Below are 19,093 nucleotides of genomic sequence, written 5' to 3'. Positions count from 1 at the left end.
CAAAGGTCAATCGCAGCTCTCTATTTGAAACTCATTTTCTGACCGTTCGTCAAAATACACTATCACTCTTGGCACTATAACTTGACTTCTAATGAATCAAATGTCAAAAACAGTTGACATAACACTAATGATGGTTGCCACTTTTGACAACAAAAAAATATAACAGGTGGCGCCACTAGTTTCTCCTATTTTCGAAAAGTTCGGTTTCTTTTTGGACAGAGGGTGTACTTGTATATGTATATTGATAAGCAGACAACTTTTTGTTGATTGGTTATGCATATAAAAAAAAATATTACTGTGTTTGGGCATATCACTTGGCTACAGAGTGATGTTCTAGTATCACAGACTACCATTGCTGTGAGCATTCTCTATAAATATCATGTGCAGCAATTGCATCATTTAGACAAAGTCAATTTTATTTATATTCTATTGAAAGAATAAAAAAATGTTTCCCTGTGTGGTGGCTGGGATAAGAATAGCCCCATTGTAGCCCATGCTTGTTGTACGAGGTGACTAAAATGGGTACCCATGGAGGTAATGGATGGCAGTGCTGTAGCCAATGAAGTTTTAACTCAGGCTTGGCTATTGTTGTTACCCTCCTGCCATGATCAGAGCTTTTATAGTGCTATATTACCCCATCCATACATTGTCCTCTACAGATAATGGGGAATATGAAAAGTATTCTTGCTTCATCCATCTAGCATAAAAATAATAAATAAAAAATAAAAAAGTGATGTAAGTATGTTTCATGATAAATATTAGTACTCTCATTTTTTTTCCATCTCTTCAGGCAGCTTAAGGAAATAGAGGACAAAATTCTTGAGGTGTTGTCTACATCAGGAGAAAATATATTAGAAGATGAAACTGCTGTAAAAATTATATCTTCTAGTAAAGTTTTGTCCAATGAAATACAAGAAAAACAAGTAAGATGTTATTAAAAAATTACATTTACTTATAGTATTTTCAACAAGGAGTTATAGTTGATCATTAATAAATTACCATGAAGTGTTTTGTGATAATAGTAATTTAATGCCAATTGACTTGGCAATTGGCATAAAAAGATGCCATTTGCCTTGGCATCTTTAATTTATGGTACAGGTAACCCTCATATAACGTGGATGTTAGGTTCCATAGAAATGCCGCGTTATATAAATCTCATTATGCAAGACTCAGATCACATAAAAAAAAAGCAGGGTTAGATTCCGAAATCTTTTTTTTTTTTTAAAGAATATATAAACAATGCCTCAGGGGCTCACTTTAGTAAGTGTGGGCGTGGTAAACCCGAGGTACCTGATGCTGGACCATGCCTTACTTCATGTAATATACATCTGTTATATTATTTCTAGACTGGTCCCTCCTCTTCCTCCCTTGCTTCTTTCTTTCTTCTCTTCTTGCTCCTTCCCCCGAATGCTATTAGAGTATTCAATGGGAATCTTTCCTGTTTTGCTGTGTCATTTTGTCTTGTGCTAACAGGACATTATCAAACACCGTAACATGATCAGGCCATCAAAAAATGTTCATATCACATCGTCCGTCATGCGGGTTACCAAGGGACATGTTTGGGTTTTAGGCAGAGGGACCCATTTGAAAAATATGTTACAGTCTCCCTTAGACACCACTCCTCAGCACTCTGCTAGAGGAAACTCCATCAATGGGCCCGCTACCCGTTTGGGGAGGTGTTTAGGGGCAGAGCAAAGAAATGGTTCTGCAAAAGGATGGAAATGTCAACGATATCGGCACCAGACTCTGGCTTTAGGCAACTGGAATATCTTCTCTCTCTCTCTTTCTCTCTGACAGGGAAAGAGTTGGAACTGGTTGAGGAAGCCAAGCACTGACGGCTAGATTTAGTCAGGCTTTCTTCGACCAAAAGGAGAGGCTCTGGAACTATCAACCTGGATAAGGGGTAGAAGCTCTACTACTCTGGTGTGAGCCCGACAATGTCTGCTCAGGCAGATGTGTGGATACTCACAAGCCCCCAGTTGTCAGACTGAGTGGATCCCATTTGGGGAACGGGTATGTGTGTTAAGGCTTCAGATGAAAAACCACGATTTGGCTGTAGTGCAAGACCATGCACCTAATCTGGAGTCAAAATACTCTGCCTTCCTAGAGGAAGTGGATGCTGCTTTTGACAGGGTGTCAGACATGGAATCAGTCCTACTAATGGGTGACTTCCATGCACATGTTGGAACAGATGATCAGACACAGAGGGGTGTGGTTGGGAGGAACGGTTCCCCTGACCTTAATGCGAATGGGTTGAAATTATTGGACTTCTGCTGTGCTAACAGCTTGTCCATAATGAATACCTTCTTCCAGCACCGAGAAGTCCGTAAGTATACCTGGTACAGGGATACACTAGAACAAAGGTCTCTGGTTGACTTCTTTATAGTCTCAGCAGACCTATTTTCCTCAGTGTTGGATGTTCATGTGAGAAGAGGGGCAGAACTGTCAACTGACCACCACCTGGTTGTGTGCACTCTACAGCTTCAGAAACCAGATGCTACCATCAACGCTGGTAGGCCTAAGCAACTATACCACATGAAATGGAAGGCATTGGAAAATGATGCGGTGAGGAAGAATTTTGCAGATGACATTTCCTCCAGGTTCAAAGGGATTCCCAAGCATACTGTAGATGTTGAGGAGGAGTGGAAGCTGTTTAGAACAGCTGTCACTGCCTCTGCACTCTCATGCTGTGGCAGAAAGCGGCTCTGCATGGCAATGGTCAGTGAGAAAAGGACACCTTGGTGGAACCAAGAAGTCCAAAAAACTGTCCAGGCAAAAAAGGAGTCCTACCTAACATGGCTTAGAGTCAGGTCTGAGATGCGTTTGTGGTATGGTGAGGCACGAAAAGCTGCTGCTGAGGCAGTAAACACAGCAAAACAGAAGGTTTGCAAATCCTTTGGAGAAAGATTAGACTCATCCTATGCAAATGTAAACAAAGTATTCTGGCAGACCATCCGCCACCTTTGGGGAGGAAATCGTGCATAGCAAGGGCAATTAAGGCCTCTGATGGTGCACTTTTAACAACCGAGAAGGATATCCTCCACAGGTGGAGGGAATACTTTGAGAGCCTTCTTAACCCGGGTGGCCCAGCAGTTGTGGACATCCAAGAGGTGCAGATCGGGGCAATGACTAGTCTCACAGCAGAAGAGGTCCATTTAGAAATAAAATCGCTAAAATCAGGCAAGGCTGCTGGCGATGATAAAATTTGGCCCAAAATGCTAAAAGCCTTAAATCGAGACAGTGTTCTCTGGCTAACTCGCATGTGTCAGGCAGCTTGGATATCTGGGCGAGCACCAAAGCAATGGCAGACAGGCATAATGATACCAGTCTTCAAGAAGGGAAACCAGAAGGATTGCAGTAACTATCGTGGCATCTCTCTGCTCAGCCTGCCTGGGAAAGTGTATGCAAGGTGCTTGGAAAGACGGTGCAGGAGCATAGTTGAGTCAAAGTTCCAGGAAGAACAATGTGGCTTTCGTCCTGGTAGAAGCACAACTGACCAAATCTTCATTTTAAGGCAAGTCTTTGAGAAATTTTGGGAATATGCCAAGAATGTCTACACATGTTTTGTGTACTTGAAGAAGGCATATGACCGGGTTCCTCGGAATAAGCTTTGGTAGGTAGTACAGGAGTATGGAGTGGATGGCCAACTATTAGCTGCTATGAAGTCCCTGTATGAATGCCCAGAGTTTTGTGTCAGGGTAAACAGCACAAAGTCTGAACCTTTCACAGGCTCCGTTGGCCTCCGCCAAGGGTGTGTTCTGTCATCCCTCCTTTTCATAATATTTATGGACTGGATTGATAGGCACAGCCGAGGCAGTGAGTGTGTCAGAATTGGAAGATGTAGCATTGGATGCCTGCTTTTTGCAGATGACCTAGTTCTGCTTAGCTCTTCCACAGATGACCTCCAGCAGATCCTGGATAGGTTTGTAGCTGTTTGTGCAGACGCCGGAATGAAGATCAGTGTGGCCAAAACTGAAACATTTGTGGTGTCAAGACAACCATCCCAGTGCACTCTGATGTAAGTGGAGTCCCAATGATGAAGAAGTTTAAATATCTTGGGTCCATATTCACAAATGATGGAAAATGGGACGTAGAGCTAGATACTCGAATTGGCTTAGCAAGCTCAATATTGCGGGAGCTTGGCCGTTCGGTAGTATTGAAGTGGGAGTTAAGCCTGAAGGCAAAGCTCTGTCTTCAATACAGTCTATGTCCTCATCCTCACCTATGGTCATAAGAGTTGGGTAATGACAGAAAGAATACGGACACGAATCCAAGTGGGTGAAACAAGGTTCCTTCGAGAGGTTGCGGGGCTCACAAGACTCGACAGAGTCAGTAGCTCTGCAATTCAGGAAACCCTCAATACTCAACCGCTGCTTCTCCGTGTTGAGAGATCACAGTTACATTGGTACGGGCACCTGGTCAGAATGCCACAAGAGAGGCTCCCTCAGCAGGCCCTCTTTGCCAAGCCAGAGGGTGGGAGGCCAAGGACTCGCTGGATAGATTATATCCAAAACCTTGGGTGGACACATTTGGGAATCCCACCAGAACACCTGAGCTTGGATCGTGACCATTGGAAGTTCCTCTTGCAGCTGTTGCCCCCACAACCCAATTAGGAAAGGTGGACCTTGAAGATGTATGTATAAACAATGACATATCCAACAAAAAAATATTTTTATTTAATTCAGGTAATTCATATAAGTTAAGAAAACATATAAACTATGAAACAAAATACATAGTGTACACTTATAAAAATATAAATTGTACGTAAACTTCGTTGCTTATAATGCATAAAATGCTTTAGGCAAAATAAAATAAAGTGCATAATTTAATCGTCATCACTGTCTTCAAAAGGAACATTTCGTAGATGTTCTTTATTTACAAGTGGCTGATGTCATCATCACTTGAAATCTCTTGAACATCATTTGCATAATTCTCATTGAATATTTTGGCTGGTTTAGTTATCAAAAAGTCAGTAATAAGACCTTGCTTACCACTGTGCTGCAATTTTTTATTAAGTTCATAATATGGAGCTAAACAAATATCCAATTGTCTCGTGAATTTTCCAGAGTGCTCAACTGAGAGATCATTATCCATAAAATAACTTTCTTGCCAAGTTCAATCTTTCTGCTAATTTCTTTAAACTGAATTCTTTAACGGATTCATCGCAATCAGAATCTTTAGCAGAACTTTCCTCATTTCGACGTCATCTATTAATTGTACCAGTTCCTCCTCATTTAAATCCATTTCCCCATCAATTAATTCACTAATTTCGTTTTCAACCATATCGCAAAAGCACTCTAAGTGGCCATTATTATAAAAATAAATTTTTCACATAAAAAAAGCATTACATATTGTATGTAACTCACCAAAAAATAAAGTGCTCAGCTTGAGATTAACACACATATGATTTTTAATGCGCTTTCTCTGCAGAAAACTTCATGTGTGCAAACTTTGTTTGCTTTCTGTAGAAAGTATTTTACAGGGTATAATAAATGTTAAAAATACCAAGCTATTTTAAACCTTTTTTTACTCCATTTCCCAAGTAAGCAAACAGACAAACAAGTCAAGTTTGCTCCCGCACATATTGGAAGTCTAGCTGACCCTCAAAGTAGTGCAGGACCAAGGCAGCTCTTAGTAAAAGTAGAATAAGCTCTGATCACTAATCTTAATATCTACCCTTAATGCAAAGCACATCTCCTGGAGGAGATGTATGATGTTTTGTATTAAAGGCAAGGGGCCACTACCCAGACCAGCGATCTTTATTGAGGTGTATTTAAGTAAAGACCTCTCTAAAAATTAGGACGATCCCTAGACCACTCCATAGTGGCCGAAAGACCTTCCAACTCAGCGTTGTTCTACTCAGTGGCAGGCTCAGCCCATCACCGAGAAGAGCCTCAGCGTTGGCTCTCCCCAGTGGCAGGCTCACCCCACTACCAGCCAGAGCCATAATCTCAGTGGTGGCCCTACTCAGAGACAGGCAAAAACCTATCCCCAAGCAGAGCCTCTCAGAGCCAGGCTAGAAATGCCAAGATTTTAGTAATACAGAGCTTATAAGTATTTTACCAGAACAAGTTACCATAAGGTGTTTTAACCTTATTAAATAAAAATCTCAGGAGGAGATATAAATGTAGAAAGTATTTTACCTTGGGTATAATAAATGTTAAAAATACCAAGCTATTTTAAACCTGGTTTTACTCCATTTCCCAAGTAAGCAAACAGACAAACAAGTCAAGTTTGCACCTGCACGTATTGGAAGTCTAGCTGACCCTCAAAGTAGTGCAAGACCAAGGCAACTCTTGGTAAAAGTAGAATAAGCTCTGATCACTAATCTTAATATTTACCCTTCTAGCCTGGCTCCCACTGATGAGACCTCAATAAAGGTCAAAACCAGTCTGGGTAGTGGCCCCTGACCTTTAATACAAAACATCATACATCTCCTCCAGGAGATGTGCTTTACATTAAGGGTAAATATTAAGATTAGTGATCAGAGCTTATTCTACTTTTACCAAGAGTTGCCTTGGTCCACCGAGGGTCAGCTAGACTTCCAATATGTGCAGGCACAAACTTGACTTTTTTTGTCTGTTTGCTTACTTGGGAAATGGAGTAAAACCAGGTTTAAAATAGCTTGGTATTTTTAACATTTGTTTGCTTTCACTTAAAAGATGAAACCAAAAATATAATTTCTTGGCATATTTAATTCATTGTATAACTAAGTGAAAACACATTCAACATGTACCTCTGATTCAGAGAAGTTTTGTAATAAGGTTTGGTACTTTTAACTACTTATATATGGAAATATGACTTCTGTATTACTTCAACCTTGATATCACTTCCAGGTCTGGCTCCCACTAGCACATGCCAATGATGATGTAGTGGGCACTTTGAGGGATAATGATTCCATATATACATCATGTTTTTGTTTTGTTGGGTTTTTTTTTGGTATTTTGGAGAAATTCAGCAAGATCAGTGGATTAACTGCTAATGCAAACAAAGCAAAATTAAAAGTTTTTGGAAAGTGAGATCTTGGAGGCATTATTTTTGGACTAACCCCTAAGAGAAAATCCCTCAGTATATTTGGAATTCCCTTTTCCACCTACCCAATATTACCAGTTCAAGAACTTATATACAAAAACATTGAAACCTCAGAAGACTGGAAAATTGGGCCACTTTCCATTTCTACTAAAGCCATGGTACTCAAAACCATAATATTCCCTGCTCAGTTGTACATCATTATTACAGACATCACAGAAGCTGAAGAAAAGCAATTACATAGTAAACCTGTGCAATTTTTTTGATCCAGCCAATACCAAGAAGTTAAAAAGGAATTTCTTCAACTATCAAAGAAGCATGGAGGATATGGGCTTCCAGTCTTAAAATTCTGTTTAAGCAATACAGCTTCAAAAATCCATAAAAGGTTGCAGATCAATCACACATATGCAGACCTTCTCTGGTACTACCTGGGTTTTCATCTTCCCCTGTTTAGAGTAAATAATTATAAAGGGTCAAAAGCTGAAATTGTTCCTGAATACTACAACATTCTGAGCTTAACTCTAAGATTGCTGCAACATTCTCTCATTGACATTCTTTCGATTAATAAAAGCAAAATTTGGTATAAAGAAATCTTGAATCTCTTTTGCTGTGAACTTCTACAGTTGGGGACTGACAACAACACTTTGTTTCCTTACTTACTGAAATTCCAAGGATATCCTAACAGGAGGAATCTTGCTTGGGGAATTCATATGGTTGCCTTCCAGTCAATACCATCAAATGGGGGGTACTTTAACATCGAAGATCCAATCTGTGACATCTGTTACCGATTGGAAACAGTAGAATATGTATTTTACAGCTTCCTTCTTTCCATGCCTCTAACCTTCCATAAAAATGCCATTTATGGCATTTTAATGGACGGTTAGGAAGAAACATGGATTTGAAAACCAGCAATATGACATACAGATCCTTTATAATATTGTACTGTGGAAATATTATGGTTTAGTCAAATTATTTTTGTATTTAGAAAGAAGCATTGTAGGTGATGTAAACCACCCAGATTATACAGTATTCACTAAGCAGAGATAAAATTCTGTCTGTTTTTTACTATGAGACATTTTTTAAATGGTTCCATTGTCTTAGTTCAATGTGGTCTTATGGTCAATTGCAGGGATGACTGGAGAGCAATCTCAGACAGAGGCAGTCAACTCAAGGAAGTTAACTCAGATGAGATGCCAATAACCACCTGGGTATCAGTCATCTTTGCACTTTAGTTTCAGTTGGTCTTTTGGTTGTTCATCTATATGAGATTGGTGAAAAAGGAAAGTTTATTGCCTTTGGCTATATGATGATATAAAAGAGCTGAGGCCTTTTTTCTATCATTCATACTATCTACCTGTCTTTTCTTTCTCCTAATACTATCAGGCTCTCTTGCATCCTATACTAACTACTCTAGCCCTATGATGAGCACCCCTTTACTTTTTCACCCATCCCATAATGCATAGCATTATACATCTCCATAAGGATATATGCATTGTATTATGGGATACTCTGGCAATTGTTGTTAAACAGTAGCCTCTATATACAAGTAGTCCAGTCGTGAAGTTACTTCATGCAAAGTCTGTTTGCTTACACTTTGATAAAGGATGAAACCAAGAATATCATTTCTTGGCATCTTTAATTTATGTTGTGAAGACATCTCAGAGAATTGCAGTAATTTTGAGGAGAACATTGACCACAAGAGATAAAACTGTGTTGGTCCCCTTGTAAAAACCTTTGATCAGAACACATCTGGATTTCTGTTCTCAGATCTGTAACCAGAATTTGAGAGCGTTGAAGTAACCTTGGAGAGAGTGCAGAGACTGATAACAAAAATGATGTCAAGACTGTACAATGTTGATTATGAGGATAGACTGAAGGCATGTGCACTGCAGAGTTTCATGAATAGAAGACAAAGGGAGGATATCATCGACACATTTAAGCTGTTGAAGGGTTATTACCATATTAACACTGAGGAGATTTTTCATATGGTAGAACAAGGTAAAGGAACAAGAACAAGAGGCCATCCCTCGAGGTTACAAAAGGTAGTGGTGAGTAAAAGGGTAAGAACTAAGTTTTTTGCATGGAGAGTGGTAAGAGCATGGAATCCATTGCCTGAGAGGGTATACTTGCATGCTTTGCAGCATGCAAGTCTGTGTCAACACTAGTGAACGTTCTGTTCACCAATGTTGAACAAGGGGCATCAAGGGGAGGGGCGGAGCCCCCTAGTATATATATATATATATATATGTTTATAATTATTAACTGACTTAAACACCGAGAAAAAATACAAGAGATTTAATAAGATTTCACTATTAGTTTCATCTGAAATGCCGACTTCGTCAGGTGAATACATACACCATGGAGAAAACAACATTTTAAAAATATATTGTACTTTATACAAAAACAGATTTTAGAACAAGTAGTGGTTGTGTTTGAAATTGAGTCTGAGTGTTAGTTCTGGCGTGAAGCACTGTGCGTGTGAATGATATCATGAGTGCTCCAAAACTGGATTACAGCACTATGTGAATCAGGTAGGCTGTAACTGAGATTGCTGTTTAGATGGGTAGGGTCGAGAGATGTTTCTTTGGATTCCAAGATACGTCTTTCTAATTCATCGCAGCATTTATGGATGTTCGAAGTTGAGTTCCAGTCTATTTGATGTTGTCGTCCTTCATTGTCATGGCTGGATAGGGCACTAGCACCGACTCTGTTATAAGAAATGACACATTGGTGTTCTTCTAGGTGGAGAGAGAGAGAGAGAGAGAGATGGACTTTTCTGTCTGGCCATAATATGGTTTGCCACAACTGCAAATGATTTTGTATACTCCTGGGAACTGAAGAAGTTTTACTTTAGATTAACTGTGGTAAGATTGGAGTTTTGGAAAGGTGGAGAAATAATATTGAAACATTTAATATTTTAACATTAAATGTCTTCGGAATTTTTGCTAGTTTAGGAGAAAGAGAACTTTATATACGGTAAGGAGATGTAGGCTGTTGGGTTTGAGTTATCTTCATTACTATGTTGATTATTTGCAGTTGCGGCAAACCATATTATCGCCAGACAGAAAAGTCCATCTCTCTCCGTCTAGAATACCAACGTGACATTTCTTATAACAGAGTCCATGCTAGTGCCCTATCCAGCCATGTTTTATTCTCAGCCAATACCAATGTTGAAGGACAACAACATCAAATCTCAAACTCAAATATCACCTTCCCCCAGCACTATTCATCTCAACCTTCCTAACAGTCGATATCTGTGCATATATCCACTCTGACATACTCTGCTAGAGAGCAACTAACTTAGAATCACCCGACTTCGACCTTCTTTGGCTGAACGTATCCCTTCCCCCACTCAGTCAAATTCATCTGCTGTCTCTATCGCTCTCCTAATACCACCAATCACTCTGAGCTCTTTCATTTCCTCTCCCTAAAAGTTGATTTTCTCCAGTCCCACTCTCCTAACAACGAAATCATCCTCCTGGGTGATTTCAATGTCAATAACACCAATTGGCTTTCCTCTTCTAGTTATACAGATCCTGCAGGTAGAGATGCTGAAACATTTGCAGTCACCAATGACCTCACACAAATTGTTCAAAAACCAACCAGATTATCAGATAACCCAAATCATTCCCCAAATACCCTAGATCTCTTCCTTAGTAATGACCCCTCCAAATATGCAGTGAATGTTGTGGTCAGAATTGCCCCCCCCCTGGGCAATTCTGACCACAACTTAGTGCTCATCTCCTCTCCCATGCAACAACGCTTACACAGTCACTCCCACACAAGAGTAGTTTGGCATTATAACAGTGCCATATGGGACAGTCTCCGAGACTACTATGCTTCATTCCCATGATTAGACTATTATTTTTGGTCTTTCAGTCCAAACATATGCACTGAACGCATCACCAAAGTGATCCTCACTGGCATGAAAACATATATTACCCACACTACTCAGACTTTCCATCCCCCAACTAAACCCTGGTTTTCCAAAAAATGTGCCAAGGCTGTACAAATGAAAAATCAGGCATACCACAACTGGCTCAAATCAAGAACCCCATCCTCATTCAGTGCCTATACTGAAGCCTGTAACAAATGCAAGAAAATTATCAATACTTCCAAAACAGAATTTGAACGGGCAAAAGCAGGAAGCTTGCAGCCGTTTGGGTGGTCGCTTAATAGCTGGGTACCCTCATGGTAGATTAGGAGTTGAGAGTTGATGATTTTCTCCATTACTTTAGATAGGAATGAAGAGAGTGAGATAGGGCAGTAGTTAGATGGCAGTGATTTGTCACCCTTTTTTGGGAATGGGTGACAAATCCAGTTTCCAGGTGTTGGGATATATACCAGTGGAGTAAGAGAGTGTGTGTACAGGTGACATAGGATAAGAGTCAGTTCTGATGCACAGACTTTCAGGATAATTGGAGGAGTTCCGTCAGGCCAGGAGACTTCTTTTGTGTCTAATTTAGACAACAGATTTGTGATGTCTTTATGGCAAAAGGGTACAGGGGGCATTTTATGTTTGACAGTTGGAATGACTGGAGGGCATTTGCCATTGTCAGTCATGTGTGCATTGGAGGCAAAGTGTGATGCCAGGAGATTAGCTTTTTCTATGAGTGATGTTGCAATTGAGCCATCTGGGTATGATAGAGGTGGGAATAGTGTAGGGCAAAAGTTACGGCCAATTGCCTTGGCAAGAGACCAAAAGGCACAGCGGCCGTAACTTTTGCCCTACTCTCTGGACTGTCCTGGGAGAGTCCATGCGACTCTCCCAGGACAGTGGAAAGAGTTCATGCGACCTCATCATCATCCACATAGATGATGGAAGAGAGAGAGAAGAAGACTCTACACAACTCACCTCAAACCACAGAACATTAACCACTACTGCCGTTAATTCTGACCTCCAAGCCATCTACCGATGGGGCTCAGATAGCCTTGTCAACTTCAACGCTAGTAAAACCCAGTTCTGTCTTATTTCTCACAAAAAAGAACCAATTTCCCCTAGCATTGTTTTCGATAACACCCAAATTCTCAGACAAGATGAAATTTCTTTTCTCGGGATTACTTTGACATCAAACCTCTCCTGGCATAAACATATCACAACCATTGCATCCTCAGATTCCAAAAAACTAGGTTTTCTCTTTCACTCAAGATGCTACTTCACCTCTAAACAGCTGTTAACACTATACAAAGTCACAAACTCGCCCAGCTCTCGAATACTGCTCTCACATCTGGAGTGGGGCTCCAAAAAGCTCCTTCAAAATGCTTGACTCAATACAGAGGAGAGCAATTAGACTAATAAATGACCCATCCCTCACTAACTCACTCCTCCCACTTTCACATAGATGCTTGGTCTCTGCAGTCTGTATATTCTATAAATATTTCCATCGAAACTGCTCATCTGAAACAGCATCAATAATTCCCCCACCCTATACTAAGCCCATTGGAACATGTACAGCTGCCGCCTAACATCCTTTCACAGTACACCTCGGAACCCACAGAACCAGTTTCTTTTCCTCCTCATTCATCCCTGCTACTGCAGTTTTGTGGAACAGTCTTCCCGCAGATGTATTTCCCAAGGAATACAACATACAGGCGTTCAAATCAAATGTAAACAAGTTTCTCCTTTCGCAACCCACCACCTATATACTGCCATATATGCGAAACCCACCACCCATATCTATAGTACTAATGTACTATAGGTTGACCAACCAACCTCCTGTATATGGGCCCAACATAAAAAATAAAATAAAATAAATAAAAAATAAAATAAAATAAAATAAAAAAATAGACTGGAATTCAACTTCAAACATCCATAAATGCTCTGATCAATTTGAAAGATGCATCTTGGAATCCAAAGAAATAGCTCTTGACCCTACCCATCTAAACAGCAATCTCAGTTACAGCCTACCCGATTCACATAGCACTGTAATCCAGTTTTGGCGCACTCATGATATCATTCACACCCACAGTGCTTCACGGCAGAACTGACACTCGGACTCAATTTGAAACACAACTACTACTTCTTCTAAACTCTGTTTTTGTCTAAAGCAAAATACATATATGTTTTTAAGAGATGTTGTTTTCTCCATAGTACCCTATTCATCTGACGAAGTCGGCATTCTGATAAAACTAGTAGTGAAACCTTATTAAATTTCTTGTATTTTTTCTCAGTGTTTAAGTCAGGTAATAATTATAAACATGTCATTTAACCTAGTCAATTACTCTATAAATAAATAAATAAATATATATATATATTTAATCAGACCAACCTAACAATCTTTTCTCTTCCATTAATATGACCGTGAGATATGGGTGATAATGAATGAGATATTGAGATTCATATAGAGTAAAAGATGTTACAGAAAATTTTTAAATAATGAATGTCTGATTGGTGATAGTGACTATGAAGTGATCACCTGATTTGTAGCCAGTCATATAAGAACTTCTGCGAAGAAGTGATTAGTGAGGAGTGACGAGTCAAAGATTCATCTGGGAGGTCCTTTTATCATACACACAGCTCATCATATCGTGCTTTAAACACACTCAAATTCTCTGCAGACATCACACTCTCAGGCAAGGCATTCCAATCATTCACAAATCTGCATGAAAAAAAAAACCTGCCTCTCACTCCCCTTCTTACACCCTCTTTATACAGTTTCCAGGAATGATCTCTGGTTCTCCCCTGATCTCCCACTATTTTCTGAAAAACTTCTCCAGCATTGATCCTATAACAACCCCTTACCAACTTGTAGGTCTCTATCATATCTCCCCTCTTCCTCCTCTCCACCAGACTCTGCAAATTACATCTTCTCAATCTTTCCTCATACTCAACATTCCAGAGGTCAGAAACTACCTTAGTCAATCTCCTTTGGACCCTTTCCAACATCTCTTTATCCTTCTGAAAACCCGGTGACCAAATTTGGGCACAGTAGTCCATATGTGGACTAATCAAAGCCTTATACAATGGAACAAGAATCTCCCTACTTCTACACGTCAGTGTCATCCACATCATTCCCAGAAGCCCTTGTGTTGTCTTCACAATTTTGGCGATGTGTCCTCTAAATTTTAGATCCATATCCAATATCACCCCCAGATCTCTTATTTCCTCTACCTCCAAAAATATATTCTCACCGAGCATAAATTCTGCATCCTATCTTTGTTTTCCAAATTTTAAAACCTTACATTTTGCAACATTGAACTCTCATCCCCATTTCCATGCCCAACCACTCAATTTATTCAAGTTTTCCTGTAAGGCCACACTACATCTTCACTACACTTCATGGTTCGTCCCAACTTTGCATCATCTGCAAACAACTGAATATCTCCATCCAAATCTTCACCTATATCATTAATATACAAGTTAAACGGTAATGGCACTAAAACAGACCCCTGAGGCACTCCACTAGTCACTTTATTTTTCCTGGATATCGCTCCCACATACACAACTTCTTGATACCTATCAGATAGCCAGTCTCCAATCCAATGCACCAATATAATATCCAACCCCATCAGCTCTAGTTTGACTGTCAACCTATCATGAGGTACTCTATCAAAACCCTTTGTGAAATCCAAGTATATTACTGTGTATCCCTTTCCTCTGTCCAAGGAAGCACACTTTATTGTAATAAGTAAATTGATTACTAAAACATGACCTTCCTTTAGCAAATCCATGCTGTCCATCAAAGATTATACCATTGTTGTCAACCCAACTTTGGATCCTAGTTCTCACAAGCCTCTCCAACAACTTAACCACAACACCTGACACACACATAGGGCTATAGTTTGATGCTTGAGTTCAATCACCTCCTTTATGAAGTGGCACAATCTTGCCCTCCTTCCACTCTTTAGGAACTTGACCGAGTGCAAGACTCGTATTAAAAAAATATGTCAAGGCAGGTGTCAACTCCCTGGCACATTCTTTTAGAATACATGGTGATATATTATCAAGTCCCACAGCCTTATTAACATTTAGTTTACTCAACTCCCCCATACACTTCTTGCTCACCTACTGTCAGTCTCTCCTCCCTATCATCAACTGCTCTCAATCCCTCCATGAAGTCACATTCACAAGATTGAAAGATCTTAATGAACTGCTCATTAAGTATCTCCACCACACATTCTGCATCAGCTGTCTTTATACCATTTTCTCCAATCAATGTCATCCTTCCATAATTATTCTTTCTTTTGCTGGCTATATCGAAAGAACTCCTTAGGATTCTTTTTAGCTTCATTAGCCAACTGCTGTTCATACTTCTCTTTAGCTACCCTCACCAACCAAGTCACCCTCCTTGCTTGGTCTTTGTAGACTTCATGGAATTGGTTATTTCTACTTCTCTTATGCTGCCTTCACAATGCCCTTTTTCTCTGTATCGCATGCTTAATCTCTTTATTCATCCATCTCACGCCCACCTTATTTAACCTTCTCACCCTTGGAATACATTTAGACATTGCATCTACTAAACAGTTTTTGAAAATCCCCCAAGCTGCACTGATCTCTTTTCCAGCTAACTCCTCATTTCACGCTACACCCGCAAGCTGTCTCTTGAGCTCTTCATAATCCCCCCCCACCTTGTAGTTCCACATACCCTTTTCTCACAGAGGTCCTCACACTGCTTGCAACCACCCATAATCATCTCATGGTCACTCTCTCACCAATTGGTAGATGATTTGACACCTCATTTATAATTACATCCTCTGATGAGATGACCAAAACCAAGACCCTCAATCCTCGTGTGCCCTCTGTTACATAATGTCTGAGGTAGTAGTCTCTCAAAAACTCAAGAAACTTGTTTTCTTTACATCCCGTTGCTATCTCGTCATTCCAGTCCACATTGCAATAATCAAAATCACCCATAATGATCACCCTTTTCTTATTTACTTGGCTAATTTGATTTTACATTTCATTTTCACCACCATCCTCATTACCTGGTCTATAAAAACACCCAACCAAGTATTTGATTCCTCTATCTCACACCATACTGCCTCAAAACCGCTGGCACTATTTCCCTCTTGCATCTCTACTTTATATGGACATAACTCTTTCTCTATCATCAATAGCACCCCCCGTCCTTTTTATCCCTTCTGTCCTCACAAAGCACATCATACCCTTCCATCTCTATTCCTGTCAGCATGTCATCCTCTTCCAACCATGTCTCACTTATTCTGACAATCTTTGGGTGAACAGACACAATTAATGCAACCATTTCATCTGCCTTGTTTCTTATACTTCTAGTATTTGTATACAAACAGAACAGCTTGTTCCACTGATACCACTCACTTGGTGTGATCTCTCTATGCTCGACTGGGGCCATTTCTCTTTCTGCTTATTCATTTTAAAACCCTTTTCAATTTCAACTGTTTCCTCTTGATCCTAGGTCATCCCATTTCTTTTTTATCTACACATGCTCTCACCTCCTCTCGGAGCATCCACCTATCTCACACTGTGTACCTCTGTCCATCCTGAGCCTCCCCATTTCCCTGCTCCTCTTGCACACCCATTCTCTCATTTTCTATGCTCATTCCACTCACTTCTTCATTCATTACCACCTCTTCAATCTCTCCTCTCTTACTCTCCTGCTCGTCCACATCACGTCTCACTTGATCCGATTCATTTTCTCTCACTCTACTCTCTTCTTTACCTTCCAGCAGCAGTTTCTCCGAGTAACTCACACCATAACCACTCAAATGCAGTCCATTGCTCCCATACAGTTCACTTCTTCCTTCAAACTCATTCCACACATTAACAAACTGTACTCCCATCTCCTCACACATTTCAGCCAGCATATCATTCATAATCCTTGCTTTCTGCCTCATCTCACCACAGTCATACCTAGGCAACATGCTGACTACCCTTCCTGTCACACTATTCTCTTTTATCCTTCTAAGTAGCCTCCTGATATCCATTCTGACACATTCTTTGTCCTCTCTCAAATCATTCGTACCTATTAATACTATTAACTCTTTTGTTTGCTCCTGCCTCATATCCAATGCCTCAATCACTCTTTAGTGCCTGGAAATTTTAGTGCCTGGAAAACATGCCTTGTGCATTCTATCCTCCAGCACACCTTTAATAATGGAGTCACCATACAACGCCACTCGCTCATCTTTTGATAACTCTTTCATGCCATCATTATTTATTTTAATAGTTTTTACCCGAATTTTCTTAATTTCATTCTGCATCCATTTCATTGCTTGCCTCATTCAATCCAATTGAACTTTCGAATATCGCGATACATTCTCTTTATCATTCAATCTTTCTAACATTCTAACTCTCGACCCCCTCTTCTCACTTTCACTCTCATTCATCCTTCTTTGTTTTCGTACTTTCGGTCTAACATGCATCCACCTTTCGCTATCGTTCTTCTTATTTTCACACTCATTCATCTTTCTTTGTTTGTGTACTTTTGCTATCATTCAATCTTTTTTTTGCTATCATCCATTCTTTCAATTTTTTTCACTTTCGATTTCTGCGTCACGCATTTCTAGTTTCATTCATTCTCTCAATTTCGTTTCCTTCCTCCACTCTCTCTTCACTTTCGTCCCTTTTAACATCCGTTATGGTTTTCAAATTGCTCTTTTTCTTTTTTACTGATTTTTTAACAATTTTTCGCCTCTCCTCCTCACCATCCTTCTCTTTCAAACGTGCACTCATTTTCCCCACAACAAACTCGCTACTAACACTTTCTGTCATCAATTTCATATTTGCATTCATCAATCCCTCATTCATGGCACACTTTGCACACACACCCTCCTTCCATCCTCACCAAATATCCACAAATCATTTATGTAATCGAAAGAATACATATAACAGACCTCACACTTAATGATTAGCATACCATTCATGATTCCAACTCTCCGTCTCAACTCATCATTGTCCACCCTTACATACTTCTTATGTCCACTCAAATCATTTGTTCCCATTACCACCACTAGTTCTCTTGCTCATTTCCTCTTCATGTCCAATGCCTGAATTATCCTGTTTATTCTCCCTCCTGGATAGCAGACCTTATGGATTCTTCCATTGTCTAATTCTCTAACTATGGAATCTCCATGCACTGTTAACATTTTTTCGCCCCTCTTTCTCACCATCCTTCTCTTTCAAACGTGCACTCATTTTCCCCGCGAAAATCTCGCTACTAACACTTTCTGTCATCAATTTCATATTTGCATTCATCAATTCCTTGTTCAGATCACACTTTGCACACCCACACCCACACACACACCCTCCTTCCATCCTCACCAAATATCCACAAATCATTTATGCAATCAAAAGAATACATATAACAGACCTCACACTTAACGAAATGACTGAAATCTAAATTAAAGTCATGGAATGACAATGCTGCCGCCATTTTTTACAGGTTACTAAGTCTAATAATAACGATTTCGTAATTAAGTTTTGGCAAAAAAAATCCCCCACACTAATAAAACCAGTAGTGCACAACGTTTTCAGCCTCTCTTACTCAAACAATTATGCATATATATATAATTATTCTTAGAAAACTTATCCCATTCAGGAGCTCTTCTTATACATGTCACTGCACTTGACTCACGAGCGAAGGCTGGTGATTATGAAAAACTTACGAGACAATTGAGAGCTGTAGTATGGAAAGAGAGTTCACTGGAAAGGAAACAGATACTGCTTAGGCATTGATCATCTGTTTACCAGCAGCAATGTCTGGGTCTATTCTTATCCTCATGAAAGTCACCATACCTTCCGTTTCTATTCCCATTAGAATATCATTCATATCCAACTGTTTTTTCACTTATTTCAATTATTTTTTGGTGAATAAGCTCAATGCATCAATTTCATCTCCCTTATTTCTGATACTCCCAGCATTCATAAATAAGTATAGTAATTTATTTCTTGGTCTATAATCCAGTTTTAGCGAGATTTAAATTTGAGCTGTTTTCACATGTGAAATGTATATTCAAATATTATTCAAGAAAAATTAAAAGAATTGAGAAGAAAGAGCCAAGCCTTAGAGATTCATTTGCAAACCATGAAGAAAACGTTAATTGATTCAGCCCGAGAGAGAGAGAGAGAGAGAGGTGTCTGCATGCC

The 19,093-nt window shown here is 39.7% G+C and overlaps 1 protein-coding gene across 1 annotated transcript in view; it reads left to right on the top strand.

Annotated features, from left to right (window-relative positions):
• Window positions 1-19,093, top strand: part of Dhc36C (Dynein heavy chain at 36C) — a 1,350,914-nt gene that overhangs the window by 1,036,428 nt on the left and 295,393 nt on the right. The window contains 1 exon segment of the mRNA XM_090395101.1: window positions 791-923. Coding sequence (XP_090251227.1) covers window positions 791-923 — 133 coding nt within the window.

Source organism: Typopeltis vanoorti, chromosome 7 (genome assembly GCF_054136105.1).
Source record: "Typopeltis vanoorti isolate ZY-2024b chromosome 7, IOZ_Tvanoo_1.0, whole genome shotgun sequence".
Classification (NCBI taxonomy): Eukaryota; Metazoa; Arthropoda; class Arachnida; order Uropygi; family Thelyphonidae; genus Typopeltis; species Typopeltis vanoorti.
Note: the sequence above shows the minus strand (reverse complement) of the source record. Positions and strands in the feature narration are given on the sequence as shown.